At 36.5% G+C, this 25,156-nt stretch overlaps 10 protein-coding genes across 10 annotated transcripts; 6 read left to right on the forward strand and 4 right to left on the reverse strand.

Annotated features, from left to right (window-relative positions):
- The first annotated feature begins 839 nt into the window (after nucleotides 1-839).
- On the forward strand, nucleotides 840-2,120 carry EV154DRAFT_436531 (4-hydroxybenzoate polyprenyl transferase). The gene is made up of 2 exons (XM_051596824.1): nucleotides 840-1,234; nucleotides 1,297-2,120. Exons 1-2 carry the CDS (start codon nucleotides 880-882, stop codon nucleotides 2,112-2,114), a joined length of 1,173 nt encoding a protein of 390 aa, XP_051461992.1. The 5' UTR covers nucleotides 840-879; the 3' UTR covers nucleotides 2,115-2,120.
- EV154DRAFT_495362 (uncharacterized protein) lies at nucleotides 2,121-3,959 on the reverse strand. Its single transcript, XM_051600027.1, has 7 exons — nucleotides 3,813-3,959; nucleotides 3,699-3,751; nucleotides 3,589-3,638; nucleotides 3,499-3,516; nucleotides 3,378-3,442; nucleotides 3,263-3,325; nucleotides 2,121-3,169 (listed from the first exon to the last, which is right to left on the reverse strand). Exons 1-7 carry the CDS (start codon nucleotides 3,888-3,890, stop codon nucleotides 2,165-2,167), a joined length of 1,332 nt encoding a protein of 443 aa, XP_051461993.1. The 5' UTR covers nucleotides 3,891-3,959; the 3' UTR covers nucleotides 2,121-2,164.
- A 348-nt stretch (nucleotides 3,960-4,307) lies between these two features.
- On the reverse strand, nucleotides 4,308-6,921 carry EV154DRAFT_413280 (uncharacterized protein; the record flags this gene model as incomplete). The annotated part of the gene is made up of 5 exons (XM_051595558.1): nucleotides 4,308-5,545; nucleotides 5,607-5,690; nucleotides 5,764-5,922; nucleotides 6,414-6,586; nucleotides 6,743-6,921. 5 exons carry the CDS (start codon nucleotides 6,919-6,921, stop codon nucleotides 4,308-4,310), a joined length of 1,833 nt encoding a protein of 610 aa, XP_051461994.1.
- A 1,152-nt stretch (nucleotides 6,922-8,073) lies between these two features.
- Nucleotides 8,074-9,257, forward strand: EV154DRAFT_559338 (uncharacterized protein; the record flags this gene model as incomplete). Its single annotated transcript, XM_051605542.1, has 3 exons — nucleotides 8,074-8,158; nucleotides 8,214-9,091; nucleotides 9,153-9,257. 3 exons carry the CDS (start codon nucleotides 8,074-8,076, stop codon nucleotides 9,255-9,257), a joined length of 1,068 nt encoding a protein of 355 aa, XP_051461995.1.
- A 283-nt stretch (nucleotides 9,258-9,540) lies between these two features.
- EV154DRAFT_495372 (uncharacterized protein) lies at nucleotides 9,541-11,796 on the reverse strand. The gene is made up of 11 exons (XM_051600028.1): nucleotides 11,638-11,796; nucleotides 11,220-11,580; nucleotides 11,056-11,127; nucleotides 10,934-11,005; nucleotides 10,808-10,879; nucleotides 10,609-10,752; nucleotides 10,482-10,553; nucleotides 10,304-10,375; nucleotides 10,179-10,250; nucleotides 10,057-10,128; nucleotides 9,541-10,006 (listed from the first exon to the last, which is right to left on the reverse strand). Exons 1-11 carry the CDS (start codon nucleotides 11,696-11,698, stop codon nucleotides 9,679-9,681), a joined length of 1,398 nt encoding a protein of 465 aa, XP_051461996.1. The 5' UTR covers nucleotides 11,699-11,796; the 3' UTR covers nucleotides 9,541-9,678.
- An 865-nt stretch (nucleotides 11,797-12,661) lies between these two features.
- On the forward strand, nucleotides 12,662-14,276 carry EV154DRAFT_495375 (tyrosine aminotransferase). Its single transcript, XM_051600029.1, has 6 exons — nucleotides 12,662-12,815; nucleotides 12,868-12,972; nucleotides 13,032-13,258; nucleotides 13,312-13,391; nucleotides 13,447-14,020; nucleotides 14,077-14,276. The coding sequence occupies exons 1-6, from the start codon at nucleotides 12,680-12,682 to the stop codon at nucleotides 14,182-14,184; spliced, it is 1,230 nt and encodes a 409-aa protein (XP_051461997.1). The 5' UTR covers nucleotides 12,662-12,679; the 3' UTR covers nucleotides 14,185-14,276.
- Nucleotides 14,277-14,326: 50 nt separating this feature from the next.
- EV154DRAFT_495377 (uncharacterized protein) lies at nucleotides 14,327-16,370 on the forward strand. The gene is made up of 7 exons (XM_051600030.1): nucleotides 14,327-14,794; nucleotides 14,849-14,953; nucleotides 15,017-15,051; nucleotides 15,115-15,534; nucleotides 15,593-15,857; nucleotides 15,911-16,048; nucleotides 16,103-16,370. The coding sequence occupies exons 1-7, from the start codon at nucleotides 14,502-14,504 to the stop codon at nucleotides 16,311-16,313; spliced, it is 1,467 nt and encodes a 488-aa protein (XP_051461998.1). The 5' UTR covers nucleotides 14,327-14,501; the 3' UTR covers nucleotides 16,314-16,370.
- A 1,920-nt stretch (nucleotides 16,371-18,290) lies between these two features.
- On the forward strand, nucleotides 18,291-18,833 carry EV154DRAFT_413288 (uncharacterized protein; the record flags this gene model as incomplete). The annotated part of the gene is made up of 4 exons (XM_051595559.1): nucleotides 18,291-18,356; nucleotides 18,416-18,454; nucleotides 18,510-18,709; nucleotides 18,764-18,833. The coding sequence occupies 4 exons, from the start codon at nucleotides 18,291-18,293 to the stop codon at nucleotides 18,831-18,833; spliced, it is 375 nt and encodes a 124-aa protein (XP_051461999.1).
- Nucleotides 18,834-20,405: 1,572 nt separating this feature from the next.
- On the reverse strand, nucleotides 20,406-20,794 carry EV154DRAFT_559343 (uncharacterized protein; the record flags this gene model as incomplete). Its single annotated transcript, XM_051605543.1, has 3 exons — nucleotides 20,406-20,451; nucleotides 20,513-20,581; nucleotides 20,640-20,794. The coding sequence occupies 3 exons, from the start codon at nucleotides 20,792-20,794 to the stop codon at nucleotides 20,406-20,408; spliced, it is 270 nt and encodes an 89-aa protein (XP_051462000.1).
- A 2,834-nt stretch (nucleotides 20,795-23,628) lies between these two features.
- On the forward strand, nucleotides 23,629-24,748 carry EV154DRAFT_413122 (uncharacterized protein; the record flags this gene model as incomplete). The annotated part of the gene is made up of 2 exons (XM_051595548.1): nucleotides 23,629-24,498; nucleotides 24,575-24,748. The coding sequence occupies 2 exons, from the start codon at nucleotides 23,629-23,631 to the stop codon at nucleotides 24,746-24,748; spliced, it is 1,044 nt and encodes a 347-aa protein (XP_051462001.1).
- Between the last annotated feature and the right edge of the window lie 408 nt (nucleotides 24,749-25,156).

The following is a 25,156-nucleotide window of genomic DNA, read 5'->3' on the forward strand; positions in this document are numbered from 1 at the left end:
GTAGTAGAAGAAATTGAATAGCAGTATACATGTGTATGCTGGTACGCAACATTGAAGGTTGTTTTTATTTCATAATTTATTTATTTAAACGATTTGGTTATATATTCTTAAGTGAATCGTACCCAAATACGACAGGTAGATTTATCCAGATAATACTCGGATGTAATGATCCCGTTTATAAAGGCCATAATGAGATGCCAATAACAATAACAATAACAATAACATTTATCCTTAAACTGTGTATGTCTTGCAGCACAATATTCAGGAGATATTGTAGTTCTTAATAAAGATAGCTGTGGCACCTCAATGTGGCTGTTGTAACTTTCATATGTTTCTATATCAATGTTTTTATTTAAATGTATGTCTTATACTTGTATGAAGGATGATATGAGATCAAGCATGTACATAAAGTAAATGATCAGTATTTAATAAAAATTCTCAATGAGAATTATACTTAGGATTATCAAATTGAAGATTTAAGAAGTGTGAATAGAGCCATATATTAAGTATATAGCCTCGATTACGACAGAAAGCAATTAAATTATTTTTGACTAAATAATAAAACAAAATGGAGAAAATAAGAAATGGCTGCTTTTTCAAAAGTTGATCGTAGTAACCTCTAGGTCATTGAGGATGAAAAAATTTTTATCAAGCTTGACCACCTCACATAGGATACTGCGAAAGTAGACTTTCCCTATTTCTGAATATTACATGGTGGGCCAGATGGGCAAGTGTTTTGTTTTAGGCGCCAAAGTGGAGAAAATACTTTTTGATGGACGGCGGAGTTTGTCCACTACCCGGTCCGCTCAAGTTAAGGAACCTGTAAGCCAGAATTTTAAAACAAGTAAACATAAATTCTGATTCTCTACTTCAGAAAAGATGTCAAGGCACTTTACGATTGTTTCATTATTGAAACAAGCCTCTTGCCGAACTCAATCTAGACTTTTGTACAAACCACTCGAGCCCAATCGTTCATTCAGTAAAGCGGCTGGTATTTTTTGTCAAGTTCAACAAAGCAGTTGTAGACAGGCATTAAAACCGCAATTTAGCCGTTCCATTATTTATCAACAACAACATTGGACTTCAAATGTAACTTCCACTACCCCCACCAGTAAAGAAGAGCGTACGATTTACAATAATTGGCTCGATCATTTACCTGCAAAAATTGCCCCTTATGCATTCTTGACACGCATCGATAAACCTATAGGAACCTGGTTGCTATTCTGGCCTTGCGGTAAGTAAAATATTTACATGGATTTATGAATCTGTATTCTCAACGATTTCTTTAAAAAAAAGCATGGGGTATATCCATGGCATCTTATTCAACGGGAGGATCTATGATGAATACGGCTGCAATGATTGGATTGTTTGGCACTGGCGCTCTAATTATGAGAGGAGCAGGATGTACCATCAACGATTTATGGGATAGGGATATTGATGACAAAGTAGAACGTACCAAGATTCGACCCATTACCTCCGGTGTTATTTCACCTAAACAAGCCATTGGATTCTTAGGGCTGCAATTGACAGCAGGGCTTGGTATCCTAACACAGCTGAATACGTATAGCATTTTATTGGGGGCAGCTTCTCTTTCTTTAGTTGTCACTTACCCATTGATGAAGCGTGTTACTTACTGGCCACAAACAGTGTTAGGACTTGCTTTCAACTGGGGTGCGCTTTTAGGCTGGTCTGCAATGACCGGATCGCTTGATTTGACAGTGGCTGGCCCTCTTTACTTGGGCGGTGTATGTTGGACGCTTGTTTATGACACCATTTATGCTCATCAAGATAAAAAAGATGATATTAAGGCAGGCGTTAAATCTACAGCATTGAGATTTGGAGAAAAGACACCTCAGTGGCTAGCAGGCTTCTCATCCGGTTTTGTGGGGTTGACAGCTTTAGCGGGATTTATGAATGACCAAGGTTTGCCATTTTATGCCATTAGTGTTTTGGGTACAGCCGCACATTTGATGTGGCAACTGAAGACGGTCAATTATAACGATCCTAGTAGCTGTTGGGCAAAATTTAAGAGTAACACATGGACAGGCGGTATTTTATGGACTGGTATTTTAGTTGATACAGCTTATGCATCCATGCAAATCACTGGGGCATAAATCTTAATTTTTTTTTTATAATAATTTAAATAAATTATAGACATTTAATTTTATTGAGGATAACTAGGATAACCATATTGATCTTGAGGCTTGTTACTGGGCAACGGTGGTGGTCCCGAGGGGTTGTGAGGAGCGGGATAGCCGTAATTGCCATTATCTGGCATTGCTCCGGGTTGTTGATAAAAGTTCCCGCCCGCATTATGATTTGGGGGATAGGCATTGGATGGAGGGTAGGCATTGCTGGCGGGTGGGAAAGTAGGAGGATAAGCTGGAGGCGAGCTAGATAATTGAGTAGGCGATCCGGGATAGCCAGCATGGCTTGGAGGTGGGGATCCATAAGCAGAGTTGTTGTTCAAATAATTGGATGGAGAAGGGGGAGCAGGAGGATAGTTTGTATTTGTATTGTTAGATGGATAGCCAGTAGATGGAGGCTGAGGATATGCAGAAGAAAATCCACCATTAGGAGGTTGCTGTTGATAGTTAGAAGGGGAAGGTGGTTGAGCTGGATATCCACTAGGGTAAGAAGACCCTTGTGAATAGTTAGATCCAGGTGGGGGAGGATAAGCATTGTTACTACCAGGCGAAGGATATCCAGGATTAGTAGGAGGAGGAGGATAAGTACTGGATGGGAGGGGTCCAGCTTGTGGAGGAGGAGGATAACCATTATTAGATTGAGTAGGCGGGGGACCAGAAGGTGGAGGATAGGCATTAGAAACTGGTGTTGGGCCAGGCTGAGCGGCTGGTACAGAAGTGGGAGTGCCACCATAGAAGGAGCCATATTGAGCCAAAGCAGGATCAACACGAGAGTTATCGACAGGAGCATCTGTACTAGGTGTAGCAGAGACATTGTTTCCAACACCAGCAATCTTATTATTCTCAGGAATCGCTTTTAACTCGGGAGGAACACCGATTTCAGCAGCATACCCAAGTCGAGGTTGACCAAATGTTTCTTTCTTATGCAATGCAGTAGCTGTAGTTACTAAGCCTAAAGATCCCTCAAATTGTTGATACTGCTCGAATTGCCAAAGTTGATTCAAGTTATCAGTCTCTTTGCGCTTATATATAAAACTTGGGCACCGCCCTTAGGACTATCGCCCTACAATACTAATTAATCTTCCACATATCAAGTTATCAAGCTGCATTTTTACCCTAATATCCAGCACAAGACTAGGATATTCCTTTGAACAAATAAAGCCTTGGTCATAGATCCACTAAAACCATTTCTATTAATATCTTCAATAAATAAAATTCACTGTGTCGTACCTCTTGTGATTGCTTATTAGGCTTACGCTTCTTTTGAACAATTGTTTTATCCTTCTTGAAAGCACCTAGTAAAACATTAGAACATCCACATGGATCAAGGAAGATATTTTTTTTACTTTACTTGAACTAATATCCATAACTTGTGATACAAATATAATTTAGTACATACAACATCATGTTTTTTAATCTTTTTTTTTTTTTTTTCACTTACCATGACCCGACTTTTTATTGACTAAGCGACCACCTTCATAAGTCCACAATCTAAAGTTAATGTCAACCACAGAATTCCTTTTTAGACGTAAAACAAAATGTGCACTTTACTGGTTATCACTATCCTCGAATTTTTGAGGCCAAACGATTAAATTACTTCCTTCCTATAAATGAAATGTTAACTCTTTGTAAGAGCATTATGTGAAAAGGTTTGTTGTTACTTACCGTTGTTTGTCCATCGTACACATCAAGTGCAAATCCGTGTTTACGAGATAAAATATAAAAAAGCCCTTCTGGAAACATTTTGATACTAACGAAAAACGTTGAAAAAAGAAAAACCCAAAATAATTTTTATAAATGGGGTGTACAGTGGCAAAGGCTTTCTACGGAGTTGTAACCTCCACAAGCTTTTTTTTATTTTTACAAAAAAGAAACCTTTGTTGACTCTCCCGCTCCTCCTTGTCTATCTCAACATATTGTTATAATCCATTTTGTTGATTACCGCTCTTTAACTGCTCGTCAAGCCGAAACAAATAGCAAAGCTTAATGATGATGAAATGTTGCGTAACGGTGTCCTTTGTGTAACCTTCCAAACAAAGACATTCTTTTTTATACAATTTCTTGGTACGGGTGGCAAAGGGAATAGGATTAAATGATTGTTTATTTAGTGTTTTACACGATTATAAAAGTACAAATTTATGAAAAGAAAATACCCTTTTTTTAAATGGCAAAATAAATTGCAGCTGAGGAAGCTAATAAGACAGTTATGATCTTACCACTACTGTGACTACTAGCCGCAGAACTTGTTTGCTCCTCGCCATTTGCTAAAGAATTCATCACATCGGTATCTAAGAACCCGAAACTAGAGTAGGAAGCTCTAATGGTTTCGTTGCTATTACCATAACCTGGAACAGTGATGAACAATAGCTTGTTAGCGCGTTTGGCTCCTGATGCATCTGCACCATAAATCCAATCACTGTAAGAGGGACTTCCAGCAAATTCAACAGAATCGATTTTGGTCCAGGAGTTGATGGTTCCGACATCTGAGATATTGACAGTGGGTTGGAATTCTAAACGCCCTTGCGTGTAGTCACCAATAGAAATGCCGTAAGTGGTATTTGTCTTGATTTGGTTAGCAACATCAACTGGTGTTGTCATGTTGACATCGAATACAACAGGTGTGTTAGCTTCAGTCGACAGGACCTGAGCAAATGCTAGTCTGGCATTAGGATGACTATTAGCAATGGTATTAGGGAATCCTTCTACACCAAAATCATATTCCAAAGAGTTGGGTTGCATAATAATAGGAGCTGTTGTATTTAATTGCAGGTTACTCGCTCTGTAGTTGATACGCACACTGAAATTTGGATTTCCAGTACTATTGAGAGGTGAAGTATTATTGTAAGTAACATTAGCAAAGGTGCTCGTCTGAAGATAGGATTGTGTATTGTTGTTGGGTACTGTGATATTTGATACAAGGAAGTTCTGCCAGTTTAAGTTTTGAAGAGAGGTGACAGATAGGATGGGCTCATTGGCGTCGTAAAAACCATTTTGGTTGACATCATCGAATTCAATAATTTGTGACAATTGCAAACGGTAAGCGAAATCGGCAGGATGAGCATTGGGATCCGAAGAAGAATAAAATGCATGGTCGGCCATGGGGTACTGATTATTGGTGCTAATGTTGAATGCATATCTGTAATTATCTTCTTTACCCGAATACGCTGTGCCGTTAATAATAACGTTCTGTGTGTTGCTGCCTTGTTCGGTAAGCTGAGGTGCGTAGTAATAACCGGTATTTTGATTATAACGATGATATGCTGAATGATAGCCTAAAAACAAGAAAGGTGGCATAATGGCAAAGTACATTAATCCAGGATTATACATGCCGGTACGCCCATATCTAGAGGTAGATGAATAACCTCCAGAATATGATTGCGGATAGTTATTGTACGTAGCTAGAATAAAATAAAATATTAGATACAGGTAAGCACAGCTTGAAATATCATTCTTTCTTACATCTGGTATTAGAATAAGCTGGGGGCGCCCCATTATAGAATGTACCGGTTCCTCCCTTTGACGAAACGCCTGCTGGAGTTCCTCCTTCAAATTGTTGCATTAGTCATTATAATTTATCTAAAATAACTTGTAAGTATACCTGTTGTGCCTCTTGAACCGGAAGACCCTGTGGAGCCTGTGGAGCCAGTGGAGCCAGTGGAGCCAGTGGAGCCAGTGGAACCAGTGGAACCAGTAGAACCAGTGGAGCCAGTAGAGCCTCCTCCACTTTTACTTCCACCTCCACCTTTGCCACCACCGCCACCTTTAGCGAGGACGGCTATAGACGCATGTTAGTAAAGCGCAATCGAGCAAACATTGTATGTCAGCTTACATAAAGCACAATAAAGTAAAATTATCGATGTTTTCAATACGAACTTCATAATGGAAGATGAAAAAAGCTGTAAGAGTGGAAAGAGAAAAAAAAAAAGCCAAATGAAATAGAAACAAAGTTTTAATCCCAAAGAAATCTTTCCACTTAAATCAAGTTACACAAATTCCTGGACTTCCATTTTTTATTTGATCGAATTTTTGTGCCCGCTAAGCTGAGCACTAAAGAATATTTACAATTTCCGTGGCATATTCTATTTTTTTTTTTTTTTTTTTTTTCATTAATGTCAATTCATATTGATACGTTTATCGTATTACCTATTTTTTTGTTTAAAATCTGAATTCTTGCATGTATATCGAATCGGTTGGAGATTTTTTTGACATAATCTAGGCAAACAATTTAGTTATCAAGATTTGGAAATTCCATTTTTTTTTTTTTACCTTGCAGCTCAGGTTTTATCCAATGAAAATCAGGTGTTCCTAGAAATCCGTCATTTGACCCTTGAAGCATTCTTCTACGAATAAAAATTAATTGTGTCTTCAGGTGTTTTTTGCTAAGCTTTTCAATATCTGTATTAAGTTGAGATAAATAATTATCCATTGTGCTCTCGAAACTAGCTACTTTTGCAGCCCGTCCCAGACCATAAGAAAATGCCACCTTGGATAGGTCAATGGTTGGAATATAAGGGTTCAACAAAATCATGTCACCCTTCATATCGGTTAACCTGTATAAAGTCAGTTTATGATTTGAGAAACGAAGCTACACTTACTCATCTTCATCAATGATATATTCTATATTTTCCTTGGATTCTATCACGTTACTCGCAGCTCTGATATGTCCGTTTAGAAAAATTTCCTGCCGCAATTCATTCAATCCCCAACAAACTAAAGTGCCGTTGTGGAATAGATATATTTCACCGCCATGAGTCTGGTCAAGGATATGAATCATGTTGGATGTATGGCCAGAAGTGACATGAAAGTCCGGACTTTTTGATAACTTATTAATGATGCAAGGAATATCATACATATCGGCTGTGCAATAAGCTACGCAATGTTGTGCCTATAAATAAAGTTAGAGAGGTCACAAGAAAAAAATGTGATACTAAAACCGCCTTACGTTGGGCTTGAAATCTACTACAGGTGTGTTGGTAATCTCTGCGTCAATTTCCATCACACGTCGAAGCAAGTCCTGTAAGGCACCTGCATCTTTTTCTGCTCCTAGTTGTCGGAAATCGTTTTTGGAAGTATATGCCTAAAGTTTCATATTTAAAACTTTATAACCATCTTTTTTTTTTTTTTTTTTTTTTTTTTTAATATTACTCACCCCTGAGGACAATTGACTTTTAGGTAATGTTATAGGAACATGCTAAATGGAAAAAAAGTTTGACTCGGGTAATTAGGTTAGAGTTTAACAATGACATTTTACCTTTCTTGTTAGTATTCTTGTGCTTAATGCTATTTGACGTGCTGACGACAATAATCTTGACATGGTTACAATATAAAGATGTCTGTTAATGACCGGCCATTGAAATAGAGAAAAATAAGGTGGACAACGCATCAGTCTCCGCGATTGATGTACACATTAATCATTCGTAAGGCGTGGTTTAGGGGATATCGTTTAAAGATCGATCACTGAGATCGGCAATCACTTTCAATTTGTATAAAAGCACGTATATATAAACATATGAATACGCTTTATGACAATCTATAAAAAGATCGAACTTGACAAAATAAGAGACAATGTATCCAAGCAATCATATTTTGGACAAGGTCACACATTGTGCTGATGAAATTTCCATATGAACTTGATACCAGGGTTGCTTACAGCAGGAGTTTGCACTAGACCATCGAAAAGCTTTCAAATCGAATATGCATCTCCCTCCCTTGATGAAATACAAATGCAGCGAAAGGGAGAGTATTCTCTTGTAAAGGTTTTACTATATCAAATTGCCACAGAGATGTCATGGATATTTTAATATATCAAAAAAAACCGAAGGATTGCTCCCTTAGTAGTTTTAAGGGTCTGGGAAATTGTGTTATATTTAAATACATTTTTTTTCTCTCTAATCGATTTATTCTTTTTCTGAATCCAATCTTTATCATGCTCGATTCGATTACTTCCTTCAATACCTCAGTCAAACGTTGGTTTGCTGGTAGTAAGAGTGATTTGAAAAATGTCCATATCGGTAAGAGCCCACTACAAAAAATGTAATTGGGTATTTATGAATGTTGCGTGTGTAGATCATATCTTAAATGGCACAACATGTCAACCTATTTCGTTGCAAGATTTTCGAAATTTTTTATTAAACAAGGAACATTCTGCAGAGAACCTCGATTTCTATTTTTGGTACTTAGACTACAGACGTCGATTCCAAAACTTGCCACAGGAAGAAAAAGCCAAATCCCAGCCACCCAAGGAACGCGCAACTATGGCCTCCTATAATCTCCCATTGGACGATTTGAAAAAGGAAGGTGTCAAGGCTACTTTTGTAGATCCTACTATTGACTATAGTGAACAAGCAGTTCCCACAGAGCTTGAATACGTATCAGAAAAAGACCAACCTTTTCGATCCGAAGTTGATGCGGTATTAAGAACTTTCTTTCATGCAGACTCTTACAAGGAAATCAACATTGCTGGCTGGATGAGTCGTCATGCTGTGTATTATGGGTGCCAAACCACTCATCCTGACGTGTTTCTGGACGTTCATGAACATATTTATGGTATTATGCGAACATCCAGTTTAAAGAGTTTCATCCATCATGCTTTACAAAATATGCGTTACAGTTGGATCATTCTTCATTATGTCGGTGGTATATTCAACCTTTTACATCTACCCGCCATTTTGATGTATACGTTCTCGCATCATACCTCACGATGGATGCGACTTCTGTTATTTCCCTTTACCTTTTTATTTGCGGTCAGTATTCTCTCGGGTCGCGCAGGCTTCTGTACTATTCGTGCAGCCATGAAAATTCGCATGATCCCCATGTACGAGATCGACGAATACAACGCTTTAGGAGAAGGAAAAACAGAGAAGTTAAACGGAAAAAAAATTGATGTAGAGAACCAAAAGAGTATGGTTACTGTACTCGATCCTGAAGTATTAAAGTATACAAGAGTAGGTGTATATGTTGTTTGTCTAGATGTTGTGCCCCCCACCTAACCCTATTTTTTTATAGCAAATGTTTATTCATATCTGGGTGGTTAGTATTGTATTGAGTTTGATCGTTACTATTGCAGGCGTATCCGTAACAAATGAAAATGATCCAATGCCTCTTCAATAATGATGGTTGTGTCATTTTTTGTTCATACCTAATGCTCTTTTGAAAGCATAAATAATACCTTTTCTTTCATCATGTATCTTATAATCTATTACTACTTATTAAACAATTATCCTCATTTATTATTATTATTATTATTATTATTATTATCGAAAACAGTGAGTAAAGATGATGTATCTGTGTACCTTTGTCTTTAACAGATAAGAAGTCAGACCTAAAAATATTTAAGAAATAGAACAGAGATATTTATGTGCATGTATAGAGCAAGCTTCTTATTATCATACACGGGAATGCACATTGACGTAAATATTTTTTTTTCTATTATAAGCTATGAAAAATGATGTTTATATAACTAGCTGCTTACATGTAAAAAATTAAAGAAAAGAAAGGAGATAATGTTATATGCTTTAATGCAAAAATAAAACTACATGATAAAAGCGATTACGATCGTCAACAACCAGAAAGTTTTGGTCATAACATCAAGATGAGAGGCAGCACTCTTTGTTTTTGTCTTTACAACACAGTCTACCGAACATTGGAAGGCTAGACTTTCAGGGTTGTTGACTACTTCAGGACCAGGACAGGATTGAAATTGATTTGGAGTCATGTAACAATAGCCAAGAGCGGCAGGAGCCATGGTAGAGGGGAATTGTCCATTCAATGCATTGTAGTTAAGATTGAGACTCTGAAGTTTTGTAAGTTGCTCAATCTCATTTGGAATCGGACCAGTGATACCGTTATGCCCAAAATTGCTATTCTGGTCGTTACTAAATGTCGTATACAAACTAATCATTCAACTTACAGTTTTTGCAGCTTTACGAGCTGGCCCAATTTATGTGATAAACCACCTGTCAATCGGTTCGAGGACAAATCCCTGGTTGTGGAAAGTCAATAGAATGTTCGTACAAATGAATAAAGACTTACAAAACTTGGAGATTCAAAAGGTTGTACAATTCCTCAGGAATAGAACCATTCAACATTTGGTGCGACATGATCCTATAATGATATCAGTTAAAAATAATAACAAGGCATAGATTAAAACTACTCACAATGATTCTAATTTCGTCATATTTCCAACAGAAGCCGGGATGTTACCAAGTAAATGGTTATACCGGATGTTTCTAAATAAAGGAGGATGAATATCATTGTAAAAAAAAAAAAAGAAAAAAAAAAGAAAAAAAAAAGAAAAAAAAAAAAAAAAAGAGAGAAAGAAAAAGGACTGCTTACAATTGTAATAGATTTGATAAATCACCCAAGTTTGCAGGTAAAAATCCGTTAAATGCATTATTGTCCAAGTAGCTGCAAAACAATAGATTAGGTCGACATTTACAAATAAACAAATATCAATACTTACAGGGATTGTACGCTAGCGAGTTGAGTAACGACAGTAGGGAATGGGCCTGTCAAATTATTGTTACTGAGATAGATGGCTTGAATATTCTTCATTAAAGCCCAAGAGGCAGGGATCGTTCCAGTAAATGAATTATTTTTAAAATGACTATAATATAAACTTTTAGTCCAGTTTTTCATCGTATTTCATTTAAATTAGTTACATGGTTGTGAGGTTAACAGGAGCGCTTAAACCCGAGGGAAGAGAGCCAGAAAGTAAATTGACATCGAAATTACTATATACTGATTAAACTCTTATATATTTCCTGCATTTTGTATCATTTACTTACAGTGATTTCAATCGAGGAAGAGTTCCCATTGATGCAGGAATAGGGCCAGAAATGTTATTGTAACTCAAATCACTAATAAATAAAAGTCAGTATTTATTACACAATGATATCTTTGGTATTACATTGTTTGAAGGTCAGGGAATTGATCAAAGTTATCGGGAAGTTGTCCAACAAGGTTATTATGTGCAAGCGCGCTGTGTGAATAAATTTGTAAAAGTTGATTAGAATAAAGAAGCTCAAGATATATGCAAGGGGCTTAAACGCATATAAAAGGAGTATACTTTACATTTTGAGTACTTGTCCAATCCCATTACAGTGGACATTGAACCAACTACAGCATGTGCTCATATCGGTCGAATCCCAACCTGTTTTAACGATCCATGAGTTTCCATTGAGCGAGCTATATAACTTTTGTAAAGCGCTACAGACAGCTGGGCTGACAGTTTTGTTGCCCGATGAGGCTGGTAACTCGGAGCCAACAATCGAAGGTAATGTACTGTTCGTGGTATCTGCGGTTGGGGTTGGGGTAGCACTAGATACTGGTGTAGAATCTTCTGTAGGAGAAGATCCGGCAACAGTGGTGGTGGGGGTTGATGTGTCTATTGTTGTCGTATCTTCTCCCTCATCTGTGCTATCATCTTCTTGAGCTGTATTAAAAAGAACTAGTTAATACGAGTAATTGATTGAAGGCTTGTTTTGTTTACCAAAAATCAAGGCTATCAAACTCAATAAGACGAACAAAAATATAAACGAGCGACTCTTCATGGTTTTTTACGAAATAAAAAACGAGGGAAGGAGAATAGAATAAAGAAAAAAAAAAGAAAAAGAAAAAAGAAAGAGGGAGAGACAACAAAGATCTCCAGGAACAGCACATCCAAGAAACAAAAAAAAAAAAAACTGAAGAGATAAAAATAAACCTGTGACTGTAAAGAAAACCTGCACGTGTAGCTGATTCGCTGCAAAAAAAACTATTTATAAAAAAACTTTCAAAATAAAACTCCCAAAACGGTCTAGTTTGTGTTTAGATAAAGTAAATGTGGCAACTGCGTAACAAACAGCAAATACTCTTCTATTCTAAAACCGATTGCTTTGAAGCAAAGCCTTTTATGAATAGTATCCAAACATGGCCTGGTAGCAATTTTTATAAAATCCGATCTATTTCATGTCCAACACAAGTTTATGACAAAGATGTAATTCTTGTTATTCCATGGCTGGGGAATACAGTATTCATGTTTACACTATTTCTATCTTTTTCTTATACAATTCAGAAGAAGCAGCTATTGCATTATCGGAGAAGATACGGCTTCTGCAGATTCTCTCGTTGCTCGCGTCATTCATGGCCCTGCTTAAACCCTTTCTAATGGTCCAACTTGGTCTTTGAGGTCTACTTGTTTCAAACTTGAAAACTCCGCGCATTTGTCTTACATAAGCAAGTCACTAATCGTATATCTTTTAACATGAAACCGAAATAATTCACACACGTTGAATAGGACATAAGTCCGAGAATAAACTCCAAGTTGTAAAATCGCATTGTTAATATGTAATAAAAACTATCTATAGAAGATAAATATTAACAATGATAATATAGAGCTGTTATGAGATTCAGTAACAAGTTAGTTATGCGTTCCTTCTTGTTTCCGGCAATAATTAAATCCCAGTTGTACCTATATGTCGTGAGTCATATAAAGTCGTTATTTTTTGTTTTTGTATTATCCTTCCTTTCTTTCGCGAATTATATAAGAAAAAATGAGTTCCGACCGCTCTACTTGGAAAATAAAGTCCTCAAGAACAGCTAACCAAGCTCATAACCCCATTAGAGCCATTGTCGATCAGCTCAAATTGAATCCCAATGTCACCAAGTCATTGATTAGTTTATCTATTGGTAATGTCAATGTCTTTTTGCGTGTGAACTTTTTCTGACATATTCTGTACAGGTGACCCTACCATTTTTGGAAATTTTAATGTCGACCCAAGTATCAACGAAGCTGTTGCGAAACAGTTGAATAGTTATCAAGCGAACGGTTATCCTCCTGCTGACGGTAAAACAAAATATCGCAGGAATTTGCATGGATAAAATATCTCATACATAATTCTTAAGGTACTTTGCAAGCACGTAAAGCCATTGCTGAAGCAAATAGTGTTCCTAGTGCTCCTCTCGCCCCCAGTGATGTTATTTTAGCTAACGGTTGTTCTGGCGCACTTGAAATGTGCGTGAATGTTCTTTGTAATGAAGGCACCAATATCCTTTTGCCTCGCCCAGGTTTTTCTCTTTATGCGTCCTTAGCTGCCACTCGTTTTGTCGAAGCTAAATATTACAACTTATTGGTGAGTATATATTTAAGACACAAAAGACGACATTTACTCATCGTTGTGTATAGCCCGAGAAAAATTGGGAAGCAGATGTAACTCAAATGGAATCTTTGATCGATGAAAAAACTAGTGCAATTTTGGTTAACAAGTAAGTTCGAATAAAGAACATCAATTACACGCGTACTCACTATTTTTATTTTCAGTCCCTCTAACCCATGCGGTTCAGTGTATTCTCGCGAGCATTTGGAAGCTATTTTAAAAGTCGCCGAGAAATATCATGTACCCATTATTTCTGATGAAATTTATTGTGATTTAGTTTTCGAAGGAAATCACTTCTTCCCCATGGCTACATTAACCAGCACTGTGCCTATTTTAGCCGTCGGCGGACTTGCCAAAAAATGGCTTGTACCTGGCTGGAGAGTTGGATGGATCATGATTCATGATCGTAACGGAGTTTTTGCCGAGATCAACCAAGGTCTTCATCAGTTAGCACAAATTATTCTCGGTCCCAACTCGCTTATTCAAGCAGCTATCCCAGATATCTTAGAAAAGACACCCGCTTCTTTCTTTGAATCAACCATTCAGCAATTACAAGACAACGTCAAGTTAAGTGTCGAAGCTCTTACGCCCATCGATGGGCTTGTTCCAGTCAATCCTCAAGGCGCCATGTATATGATGGTTGGTATCGAGATTGAAAAGTTTAAAGATATCGAAAACGATGTTCAATTTAGTGCCAAGCTTTTGGATGAAGAGAATGTCGTTTGTCTTCCTGGAGAGGTAATATATTGACTGCTGAATATTTAGGATTGTGCTAACCTTATTTTTCTATGAAGTGCTTTAACTATCCCAATTTTATTCGCCTGGTTATTACTGCTAATCGCGGTCGCCTCGAAGAAGCTTACCAAAGAATTAACGAGTTCTGCGCCAGACATCGCAAATAGACAGATTATTTTTAATAAACAATGTAGTATAATTTAACCGCACAGACCCTTGATATTTATTTATATCAAAACGATTAGGAGAAGAGACGTAATAAAAAAGAAGAGGAGAAGTAATATGTAGTAAAAAAAACCAAAGGGGGTGTGAATCTCTACACCCCTTTGTTCTCCTAATCTAGACCACTTGTACTCTTCAACTTGAAAAGAAGGAGTGCATGGTGTTGTCTCTATTTTAATGTGAAGCATTTTTTTTTTTGTCGAACTTCGTTTCTTTCTTTAATATTTATTCCATACCACTTAATTAGACACATAATATAATAATGAGATTTGTTCATATAACAATTGCAATTTCTACTCTAGCGCTCTTTGTCAATAAAGCTATTTGCCAATCCGAAGGTATAAATGTCCCAACAGCAGCAGCCGCAGCGGCGGGCGCCTCAACTTATTCTTGTGATCCACAAGTATGTAAACTTGCGAATGGGTGTTTATGCGCCTCAAAAAACCCTCCCAACGGTCTTTCACAGGCTGATACGCCGCAATTTGTTACCGTAACATTTGATGATTCTATTCAACCACAATTATACAAGACAGCAAAAAGAATGTTGAACGTTACGTATGTGTATATATTCTTTTTTACAATTTCTAGTCGATTAATCCTCATTTATAGAAATCCTAATGGATGTCCCGGCCGGGGTACATGGTATGTCTCTATGCAATATACAGACTTTTCACTGGTACAACAGTGGTATTCTTCCGGCAATGAAATTGCAGAGTAAGTTGCAGCATACCTAAACAAAACAAAACAAAAAGGATATGTAACTAAATCCTCAAACAGCCATACATTTACTCATGTTGGAACTCCTTCTGATCGTAAGCAGAAAAAAAAAAGATTCCAAAAGCAGCCCCTTTAACCCCCCAAACTCCTTTTTCTAGAGGAAATTACGAGCTGTAGAGAAATGTTGAATACATATGGTGGTGTTCCCAATGGAAAAATTCAGGGATTTCGTGCACCCTTCTTAAATTATACAAAGGAAACTCTAAACCGTCTATCCAAGTTAGGCTTTTTATATGATTCTAGTGCAAGTGCATTGCAAGATGATGCTTACTGGCCATACACACTTGATTACGGTATGGCAAATGATTGCTGGACCGGTATCTGTGGCGCCGGACAATCAAAAATTCCAGGCCTTTGGGAAATTCCAATGTACGCTGTTCTCGATAATACAAGTGCCCCTCAATTAATGGATGTTTACATCGCTGGTCAGCCAAAGGATGTGGAAGATTGGAGTCTCAAAACATTTAATAAGCACTATACCGGTGGAAGACAGCCATTTGGTATTTACGTTCATCCAAGTAAGTTTGTTTTATACATATACAAGTTTCTTGCTTTTGCTAAACAAGCTTTTTTTAGCTCATCTTACAGGTTATCCTGGTTTACCTGATCCTGCACCAAAATTAGATGGTTTGGTTTCTCTGATAAAAAAGTTATCAGACATGCCTGATGTGTGGTTTGTAACCAATCAACAGTTGCTTCAATGGATGAAAAATCCAGTAAAAGCTTCCGAGTTAGGCAAACAAGATTATATGCGGTGTGAACAACCCGTTATTGCTAAAGAAATTTGCAACGGTCTAGATGACGATGGCAACCAAAATGTAGATGAGGGTCTTATGAATAGGTAAATTATATACTCGTATGTATTCGAATTTGATATCTAACGATGTTTCACAGCTGTAATTTTGGAACTACTACATTTAATACATGCTTCAATTGTCCAAATACAGCCCCTACTCTAAGTATGCCCACACCTGCTACAGGCGCACAAAACGGATCTGCCGCATTTAGATACCCTATTCCTAACAACTGCGAGTATGTATATACATGTACCAAGTAAAAAAAAAAAAATCTAATTTTGCAATATAGTACTAAATGGTGGGATCCTATTGGAAATGCATGTCTTTGCACCACAAATGATTGTCTATACAAAGATACTGCTGTTCCTGTTAATCGCACCGCTAATGGTAATGGTGTTATTGCCAATGGAACTGGGTCAGCTAGTGATGCAAATATGCAGATTATCCGTTGGGAAACTACAATTATTGTTTCTGCTTTTACTGTCGCTTTATTATTGTAAAAAAGAAAAGAAAAAAGTTTAATAAAAAACAACAGCAGAAATGGCTGAACAAATAAATATTGGAAAATAGTTAATATGAAGTCAATATATTCCTATTCTAATTACTGTCGACCAGAAGACCACCCATTTAAATTATAGTTGGCGCATTGAATAACTGTTAGAAGTCGTTTGGTAATGAACCGAATCAGCATTTACCGAATAATAAAAAAAGAAAAAAAATATTGCTCCTAAACACCTTTGCACCTTCAACAAACTATTTATATCGATTTATATTTGGTTTTTTGCAGTTTGTTTTTCTGTCGCATGATTGTTATATACAAAAAGTTCAATATAAACAGTACTACCTTTTATCTGTAGTTACATCAAACAATGCAGGACACGATTCTATCGAAATTTATTAGAAATTTAAATGTGTTGCATTACATATACAGCTCACAATATAGTAAAGAATCGATAATTATCACTTTTTTTAAAAGTAATCTTTTTTTTTTTCTGGTGAAATAGAAAATGTAAACAAACGGTCTGGTAATAACTATTAAATGGGTAGTTTGGCTATCAAATTATTTTATTGTTACACTCTCATTTGGCCGATATGTAGTTACAAAAGATAATATAAATACGTTTTACTACATTATCAATAAACTTTTGTCTGTTTTTCTGCTACATTAAAGATGATTGATACTATAGCCATTGATAAGTTACCCTATATTTTGGTAGAATATTTATTATTCCAGCAGCTATGTCTCAAAATTACCAAGATATAGCTGTGATATTGTCAGGTAACTCACTCATGGTGACCAGTGTGTAAAAAAGGGTATATGAGTAACGTTATTTTATTATGTAGATATCACTGCTTTAAATCAAATAAGCTCGTTTAATATCTCACTTGCTATGCCTTTGTTCAGCAATTCAAAAATAGTTTTTTACCCTCGTATCTTTTTGATTTGGTTTTAGAGATGAGAATTATGATACTGGAGCAGATAATAGTAGACAATACTTAAGTCTGTTTCTCTAAAAAAAAAAGAGAAAGAATGATGAGACTGTATATAAAAGACCCCTTTCTACTGGAAGTAGGAATCATTTAATACGGAGGTCTAAGGGTCAATTGTCGAGTATCTTTTCTCTAACCGACGGGCCGCGAAATTATATTTGGAACTAAAAGCCTTCAGTAAATCCCCTGACTCTAGAAGATAAATCGGCCCATGCTGCTAGACGGTATATAAGACGTTGACCGTATTATTTTTGCAATCCTAGGATTGTCGACCGAAGATAAAAAAAACCAAATTAAAAAAGAATCAGGGCGGGATAATAAGAGTGACAGTTGCCATAGCACTGCCACAAAGAAGTTTGTTTTTAGCTCGACCAACAAAACATGTCTCTCTAGGACCATTTTCTAATGGATGTTAAATGTGTATTAAAGGCAACAAGTCAACGTGATTTATTTAAGCTAGGATTTTATTAGAAGCAATAGCTTTAGCTCAATTAAACTTTTTCTATGCCTATTTACATCAAGGAAGTCAAAGGAAGAGAAAATTTAAACTCTGATATCAATTTCCTCAAGGTATCATTTAGTAATCCAATTTTTTTTATTGGTATTTAAGTAAGTGTGAGCACTAATACACCATACTCTCGGACAGGCCATTATACGACATACTTTGTAAAATGTATTAAGGAGACATTATATACCTGAGGTAGACATACAAAATTGAATACGAGCACCAAAAAAGGAGGTTTTTGTAACTCAAACAGGCACAGAAAACAGACGCATTTAGATACAACTTGTTTTTGTTCTGTATAATTCTAGATCATAACAACCACACACTTTCTCTCGCATTAATGTTTGTGGAAAAGCAGAAACGAAGTCTAAACTGGCGCTTAAAATGTGCGGAGTGGATAAAAAGTGACGTAGATTAACAGGGTTATAAACCCTCCCACAACTCTTTTTTACTCTTTGTAGCATTTGTCACTTTTTCAGCAATGGGCTCAACTCAATCTAAATCAGCACAACCTGTGATTTTCTACAATCAAAGTTCTCCTCTTCAGGTAAACTAAACTTTTTAGCCCGTTTAACCAATATATTGACCCCTTTTCTGTACTTTTAGTTTTCTCAAGCCGTCGAAGAACCTGTAAAGAGCACAAAGGTTTGATTGAAGAGCGAGATGGTTTTAAAAATATAATGTACTGACTAGACATCAGGAAGTTCCAGCTATATCAAATGAAAAGATTGAGAAACTTGTTCGTGAGCGGGTTGCTGAGGAATTGAAGCGTAATAGAGATGAACAAGAAAAAGTCAATCAACGTGCTTATGGCGATTTAGCTAAGAAAAATATTCAAAACGACCATAATTCAGTTGCCATGAGCGAAGATATCGAGAACATGATCCAAAAATTACAAAGGTAGAAAGGAAGAAACTTCTAATTAAGGGGGGATGTTACTGATGATGAAAATAGATCTGCACCTGCTGATATTCCTGCCAATATTGCCGAACGTCAAGAAGAGCTTATTGTTTGTTACAAGTAAGTGAAAGTTAGAGTGACATTTGATGTGTATACTTATTTCAAACAACGAATAGGAACAACCAAACTAGACCTCTTGATTGTTGGAAGCAAGTTGAAGAGTTCAAGAGCGCTGTTGCATATGAACAAAAGAAATTTGTCGCTGCTCATCAACGATAAATTATTTAAATAAACAACCACATTGTAGAATACTCAAAGAAGAAAAGAAAAGAGCAGAATTTGTGTCTTAGCCCTAGAGAGGAATCAGTAAGTATAGGCTTATGGGTGCCATGGTTTGTTTTATGTGGCATTATTACGTATGTCCATTTAAATAACCTCGGCCATCGTAAACCACAATGCCAAAATCCCGAGGAAATTAGAAACAAACAATTGCCTGTTCAAAACATGTTAAGGGTTTGAAGATACGTCACAGTTTGTATTGACGCAGTTAATTAATTAGCAAACTTTCCTCAACGGATATGGTTGCCAAGTAAGTATGTTGATTTGTGATCGTGTGCAAAATAATGTTAAGGTCTGTGATTTCGGTTAAGATACCTTCCGTTAGATCAAAAACATTTTCTAGCTTTTCATTTGTCATCTCCATCTTCATAAAAAACTAGTCCTACAATTTAAGATTCCCTAAAGTGAAAAAAGAGGAACCACATGAATCTTTCAACAATCAGTAACGGTCAAAATACTCCACCTCAAAAAGACCATTACTATCGGGTCAATCTGAATTTAACCGACACGGTAACAGATAATCATATCCCGCTAATCGACATTGATTTTTTCCTATTGGACAAAACCCACAAACCTGACTGTATAAATATGTATTAAAGTGTGTGAGAGCGAGTGTGAAACCCTAATTATATGATGCAAAATTGCAAACAGACATTTTTTATTTATTTATCCTTTTCTTTCTTCTTTTAAAATTCAAAAAATTCAAAATAAAAAATGATGAACAATAGAGCACAAGCGTTATTACTGGGCATGCCATGTTGGACGGATTTTCTATTAGCATGGAAATGTAACTATCATCATCTTTTATACACGACTATATTTGTAGTTCCCTAAATGAAAGACTGTTTAGTTTCTATTCAGGAATCCCGCCTAGATAATTTAGGATGGAGGCTATATTATTGTCAACAAAAGATGATATGCCCAAGAGAGAATAAATTTCAACTGATCGAAGAACAAGATGAAGAATATACTTCAGACGAAGAAGACTTCGAGCAAGATTTGCTATTTGAAAAATCCTATCAAATATCAACATCACCCATTTCATTATTAACAGAGATGTTGCAACCCCCCACATTAAAACGTTGTCAGGCAAAAGTAGGTCTTCATGAATGGTTTAATGTCACACAAACAAAATAAGCACCATGTGTGTTTCTTATACCCATACAATTATATAAATAAATAAATAAATTGTGCCTGAAAAAAAAATCTTATTGTACAACGAGGGCACAGTCTCCTTTTATCCTTCAAAACCACCCCTCCTTCCAATATGTAAACCAGCCAAAACTCCTATCGGTATATTAGAGTTGTACAATATTATTGTTGTTGTATTAAGTAAAGTAAGTATTAGTTAGAATAGTTATGTGCATGCATCAAACAAGCAACAACAGAGCATAGTAGCCATACTAAAATAATCTAATTAGCCAACACAATCTTTACCAGAGAAACATTTGAAAAGAAGCTTACCAGGCAGTGCAACAATCGCTATCATCTTTCTTGGGTTGTTGTTGAACAATAATTGTTTGTGGAGGAGGTCTAACATTCAAATTAATTTTCCTATAAGTAGACATAAAAAAAAAAGAGGGGCACTTACTGAGGTTGGTAATAAGGTTGTGGTGGTGGTGGACCGTAACTTTGTTGTTGTTGATATTGAGGTTGACCATATTGCTGTTGGGGTGGGGGAGCATAGTACCCATTTTGAGCAGGAGGAGGTGCGTACTGCTGTTGTTGTTGAGGTGAATAGGACATACTTGCAATAAGGAAAGAGAAGAAAGAATAACAAAAAAGCCGGAAAAGAAATTTTTTATTAACACGTTTAAACGGAGTTATTTTTTTGTTTTTCTAATACAGTGCTTCCAGTCTCATTTAGATGTTAAAAAACTCCACGCATTTTTGTCCAATTATATCCATTTGAAGTTCCCGCTTTAATGATAACATAAATAGATTCTACATAAAACCTTGTAAATGGTCAATCGGGATACCCTTCACTCCCTTCCGTAATTTCTGTGGTGAAAGATTTTAATTTGCTTGCCTTCTATCTTTCAACCTAACCTTCAAATTTATCCAGAATATTTCAGGGGATGAGCTCAGATGAAAAAAATAGAAAATAAACAGGCACATTACTTCTTTCTACTGCAATTAACGAATCAACAAAGCCATAGTAATAATGGGAGAGGGGCAGCTCCCGATCCGTATCGAAGGATAGTACGAGTTAATTATTGATGTACCACCATACGACAGCGTGTGTATCAAAGATGATGGCTTTACATTTAAGATAAAGAGGCGATTATTGTATATTATCGGCAATCTAAGAACAATCACAATGTAACCAACAACCGTAGAACTCGACATTCTCGAGGCGAAGTTTTAAACATATACTAAAAAGAGGACATATCACTCCAGTTTTGATATGTTTTATTTAGTAAAGGGAAAGGGGTCTTTAATAAGCAAACCAAGAGATAATCATCTACTCCGAATATCTTACAACATTTTTTAAGCTTTTACTGAAGTCGATTTCGGATTGCTTTTCTTCGATCTAACATAATGTATGCTCTTCAGTTATTTTAATATTAATGAATTGCTAATTAATAGGCTATCGCTTTTACAAATTCAGAGACCCTTAATTTGTTTCTATCCTACTTTTTTTCATGCTTAACGCGAGTTCTAGCCTCAAAATTTTGCTGGGGGTATAAATGATTCAATAACGTCACATATGTCTTTGATAAAAGTAGTAAATAGCGCAACCTTGTGCTCTCGACGATCCGCTTAATTTTCTGGCATATTACAATAAATCTTATAATGTAAAGACTTACAAAGTTTTTAACCAATGAGGAGCCGGGTTCGATTCCTTAGAGGAACCTCAATTTTTAAGCGTTATCGCTTGTAACAGAATCGTACCTTTCGTATGCATGAACCTCGTGTCTAGCTTTCAAATTGCTCCCAAAGAGCTATACCCTCACTTATTTGCCCAGCATGCCAGCATTCTTAATAGTCTATATGTAGCCTTGTGCGTCTAAAACTGTATTTTTGATAACGTATTATTGGCGTATGGTCCGCAAATTTCGATTATAAATATCTCATCCTTTAAAGATCGTACTATTCCATCAGTGTTATAGCCTTTAGAAACAGACCAAAAAATCATCCGAAAGGTTTACTAGGGGATTACTCATACAAGATGACGAGGTTTTTATATACATACACACATTGGCAATAAAAGATCTTCGAGACACCGACACTTGCGTCTTTATAGATCCTGGAAGCCGTGTGTAGCTGTAATGTATGTACAGGAGAAGTAAGATAAATATCTATCGGTACACTGGTGATTAAAGACCCAAGGAAAGCAAACTGAAGAGGTTTACCAAGCTAGTGCGACCCACAAAGCCTGGAGAAATAAAGCAATTTGAAGCAGATATTTCACAGTATACAGTTTCGACTGTGAATTCACTTCAGTTTTCTAAACACTGGAAAGTTATGGATAAAACTTCATAATACGGCAGCTCCTTTTCACTCACATGAAGACAGAGTGCGAAGAATGTCGAAAAAGCATAGTTTTTTTTTGTATAGTTGATTGGTTGATACAATACTTTTTCTTTTCGATTTAATTAGTAACCTCTTTTTGTTAAATAGATGCAAAATTCAGAAATGGTTGGAGTCTAGTTGACAATGATGCAATAGAGATTTGGTAGCATGCTAAATTTTAGGGATATTAAGAACAGCCACAGACAAGTACACGGCCCAACATTCATGTTTCCAAAACATAGCTCAAACATCCTTTAACAAGCACTAATAATCCACGGAAAAACCTAAAAAATCGCTGTATGTGGTTCTGATGATGGAAAGGAGTGGGTATTGATAGAGCAAACCATGATCGTGAAGATTCAATAATCCTTTGTCCTGTAATGGATAAACCCAGACACTTTTTGGTAGTCCGCGAGTCCTCTATTACACCAAGATTTTAAGCCTTGTTGGTTTATTTTATTTTTTATTCCTAAATAATGTCTGATGTTGGCTTGACAACAGTGAGACCAAAGCACTCGAGGTCAACCTCGATTACGACCTCCAAAAAGACTACTTCTCATCAACGAAAGCCTTCGTTAAATCAGATACCTATTCCAACCTCTGATAATATAAAACGTGCCCGACCTAGCATCACTGCAACTCCCTCGAACACTCATAGACCGAGTAATCTGCCTCGATTCATTAATGCCTTCATCTTTAAAATCCATACTTTTTTAAACCCTTCCGGCCCACTTTTACCACATGCCAAACATGGTGCTGCATTCGGTGGCACTTCGAAACCTTCTTTTTTCAATCGTTTCATTCAATCCCGGATTGTTCGTTTTTTAGCTTTGTTCTATGTCATCTTTTCCGTCTTCTTGACCTTGAACCATTCTTGGAAATATGTATTCCCCACAAACGCTGTCAATTCCAGGGAGCCTACAAACTCAATTTTAGATGACAAGTTCAGTCAAGACTGGATACCTCAAAGAACTTACGATCAAGGTAAGTTTAATGCTTGTACCAGTCAATCAACCCATGGCTAAAAGATTTTTATAGAGGAAACATATTCACTCATTACTCAAATGACACATGGTTTGAAAATGCACAAACTGTTTAGTAAAAGTTACTATGATGCAGCTAAATTGATCCAGCCTTTTTGGTTAAAAGCCACGGTTGCACCCGAAAAAGATCAAGTTACTATTGTTACAACAGCTACAGCAGATACATGGGATGAATTAGTGAAATTAACAGGATATTGGGAAGGCCCCATTTCTGTCATTATTCATATTGAACAAGAAGATGAAGCCTCGGTCGAGAGAATTAGCCAAGAATATCAATCTTCTCCCGATTTATTCAAGAACGTCAATGTCCATCTTGCGCAAATACCTGGCGACAAGTTGTCTGTCTTGTTTCCTCGTAATGCAGAACGTAATTTAGCTCGCTTATTATCTCAAACGGATTATATTATGGATTTACCTCCCCATGTGATCCCTGCTACTGATTTACACCGTACTTTGGAACTCAATAAGGAAAGAATCGATCAATTATTACAATCCGGCGATGTCTTGGCATTACCTACCTTTCAGTTCAAAGACATGGATGAAGTATTAACAGACGATATTCCTACGGACAAGAGTCAATTGATGGCGATCATTAACGAGGATAAGATGGTTTTGGATGACAAACATTGGAAGGAAAACGAAGGTCCCACTGATTTAGAGAAATGGCTGGAAGCTGAGTCTTTATACGCTGTCGAAAAATATGAATTTCATTACGAACCTGTCATCATCGAAAGTAAAACCATTCAACCTTGGTGCTCAGAAAGATTTTTGGATAGCAGAGCTGCTTGTATTTTCTCTAGTTATTTACAAGGTAATGAAATTTGGGTTTTACCGTATGATTATATGGTTCAATTGCCTAGACCTGCTGAACAAGAAGTATCAGATTTTGACGTAAGTCCGCCTCTCCCCTCCCCCTATTTTTTTTTTTTTTGTGGTAAAACATCCCATTAACCTCTATTTTTAACAGAATGTCGTGGAGAATAGAATCTACGCGAAATTCTATTGGGAACAGTGTGTCCATCATGCTAGACAACTTGATGCTTTAGGTCTCTGGAAGACTCCGCGTTCCAAGCATATTCGTAGCCAGTGCTCCCGTGTCATCCAGAACTGGGGTAAAGGTTTAATCGGCAAGCCCGAATAGATTCTTCACCATTTTTTTTTCTTAAAATATATAAATAATAAACGGTGACAAATTCAGTTAATACACATGTGGTTTTGCCCAAGCTTTAATTTGATGCATAAATTTTTGATCGGCGTGTTGCTGGTGACTTCTGTCTGAAAATGCAGTAAGGATGTATAGTTCTTTTATTTGTTTTGATGAGGCTAGTATTTATTTCCAACCAAAAAAGCCGTCAAATGACTCCATAATTTGACATGTAAACAAACGCCATCCTTTTTCTATTTTTGAAAAAAACCTTGTACCTCAGAAGCTCATATTTATGAAACCATGATGGTCCATAAAAGACTCTAGTTGCTATTGATATATATATATATAATCGATATTTCAATGACAGCGTTCTTGGGATGGGGGGCTTAGTGTTTGAATATT

The sequence above is a fragment of the Mucor mucedo genome (genome assembly GCF_025094135.1).
Source record: "Mucor mucedo strain NRRL 3635 chromosome Unknown EV154scaffold_10, whole genome shotgun sequence".
NCBI lineage: Eukaryota > Fungi > Mucoromycota > Mucoromycetes > Mucorales > Mucoraceae > Mucor > Mucor mucedo.

Excerpts from the sequence above, each read along its gene's own strand:
- EV154DRAFT_436531 (XM_051596824.1), top strand. The coding sequence starts at position 880 with ATGTCAAGGCACTTTACGATTGTTTCATTATTGAAACAAGCCTCTTGC. Across the intron at positions 1,235-1,296 it reads GTTGCTATTCTGGCCTTGCG|CATGGGGTATATCCATGGCA; the intron begins GTAAGTAAAATA and ends TTTAAAAAAAAG.
- EV154DRAFT_495362 (XM_051600027.1), bottom strand. The coding sequence starts at position 3,890 with ATGTTTCCAGAAGGGCTTTTTTATATTTTATCTCGTAAACACGGATTT. Across the intron at positions 3,752-3,812 it reads TGTACGATGGACAAACAACG|GAAGGAAGTAATTTAATCGT; the intron begins GTAAGTAACAAC and ends TTTCATTTATAG. Across the intron at positions 3,170-3,262 it reads GTCTTGTGCTGGATATTAGG|CGCAAAGAGACTGATAACTT; the intron begins GTAAAAATGCAG and ends TTTATATATAAG.
- EV154DRAFT_495372 (XM_051600028.1), bottom strand. The coding sequence starts at position 11,698 with ATGAAGAGTCGCTCGTTTATATTTTTGTTCGTCTTATTGAGTTTGATA. Across the intron at positions 10,753-10,807 it reads CCTGTTAACCTCACAACCAT|TCATTTTAAAAATAATTCAT; the intron begins GTAACTAATTTA and ends TTTATATTATAG. Across the intron at positions 10,007-10,056 it reads CTCGTAAAGCTGCAAAAACT|CAATTTTGGGCATAACGGTA; the intron begins GTAAGTTGAATG and ends CGACCAGAATAG.
- EV154DRAFT_495375 (XM_051600029.1), top strand. The coding sequence starts at position 12,680 with ATGAGTTCCGACCGCTCTACTTGGAAAATAAAGTCCTCAAGAACAGCT. Across the intron at positions 12,816-12,867 it reads ATTGATTAGTTTATCTATTG|GTGACCCTACCATTTTTGGA; the intron begins GTAATGTCAATG and ends TATTCTGTACAG. Across the intron at positions 13,259-13,311 it reads CTAAATATTACAACTTATTG|CCCGAGAAAAATTGGGAAGC; the intron begins GTGAGTATATAT and ends CGTTGTGTATAG.
- EV154DRAFT_495377 (XM_051600030.1), top strand. The coding sequence starts at position 14,502 with ATGAGATTTGTTCATATAACAATTGCAATTTCTACTCTAGCGCTCTTT. Across the intron at positions 15,052-15,114 it reads TGTTGGAACTCCTTCTGATC|AGGAAATTACGAGCTGTAGA; the intron begins GTAAGCAGAAAA and ends TCCTTTTTCTAG. Across the intron at positions 15,858-15,910 it reads GATGAGGGTCTTATGAATAG|CTGTAATTTTGGAACTACTA; the intron begins GTAAATTATATA and ends GATGTTTCACAG.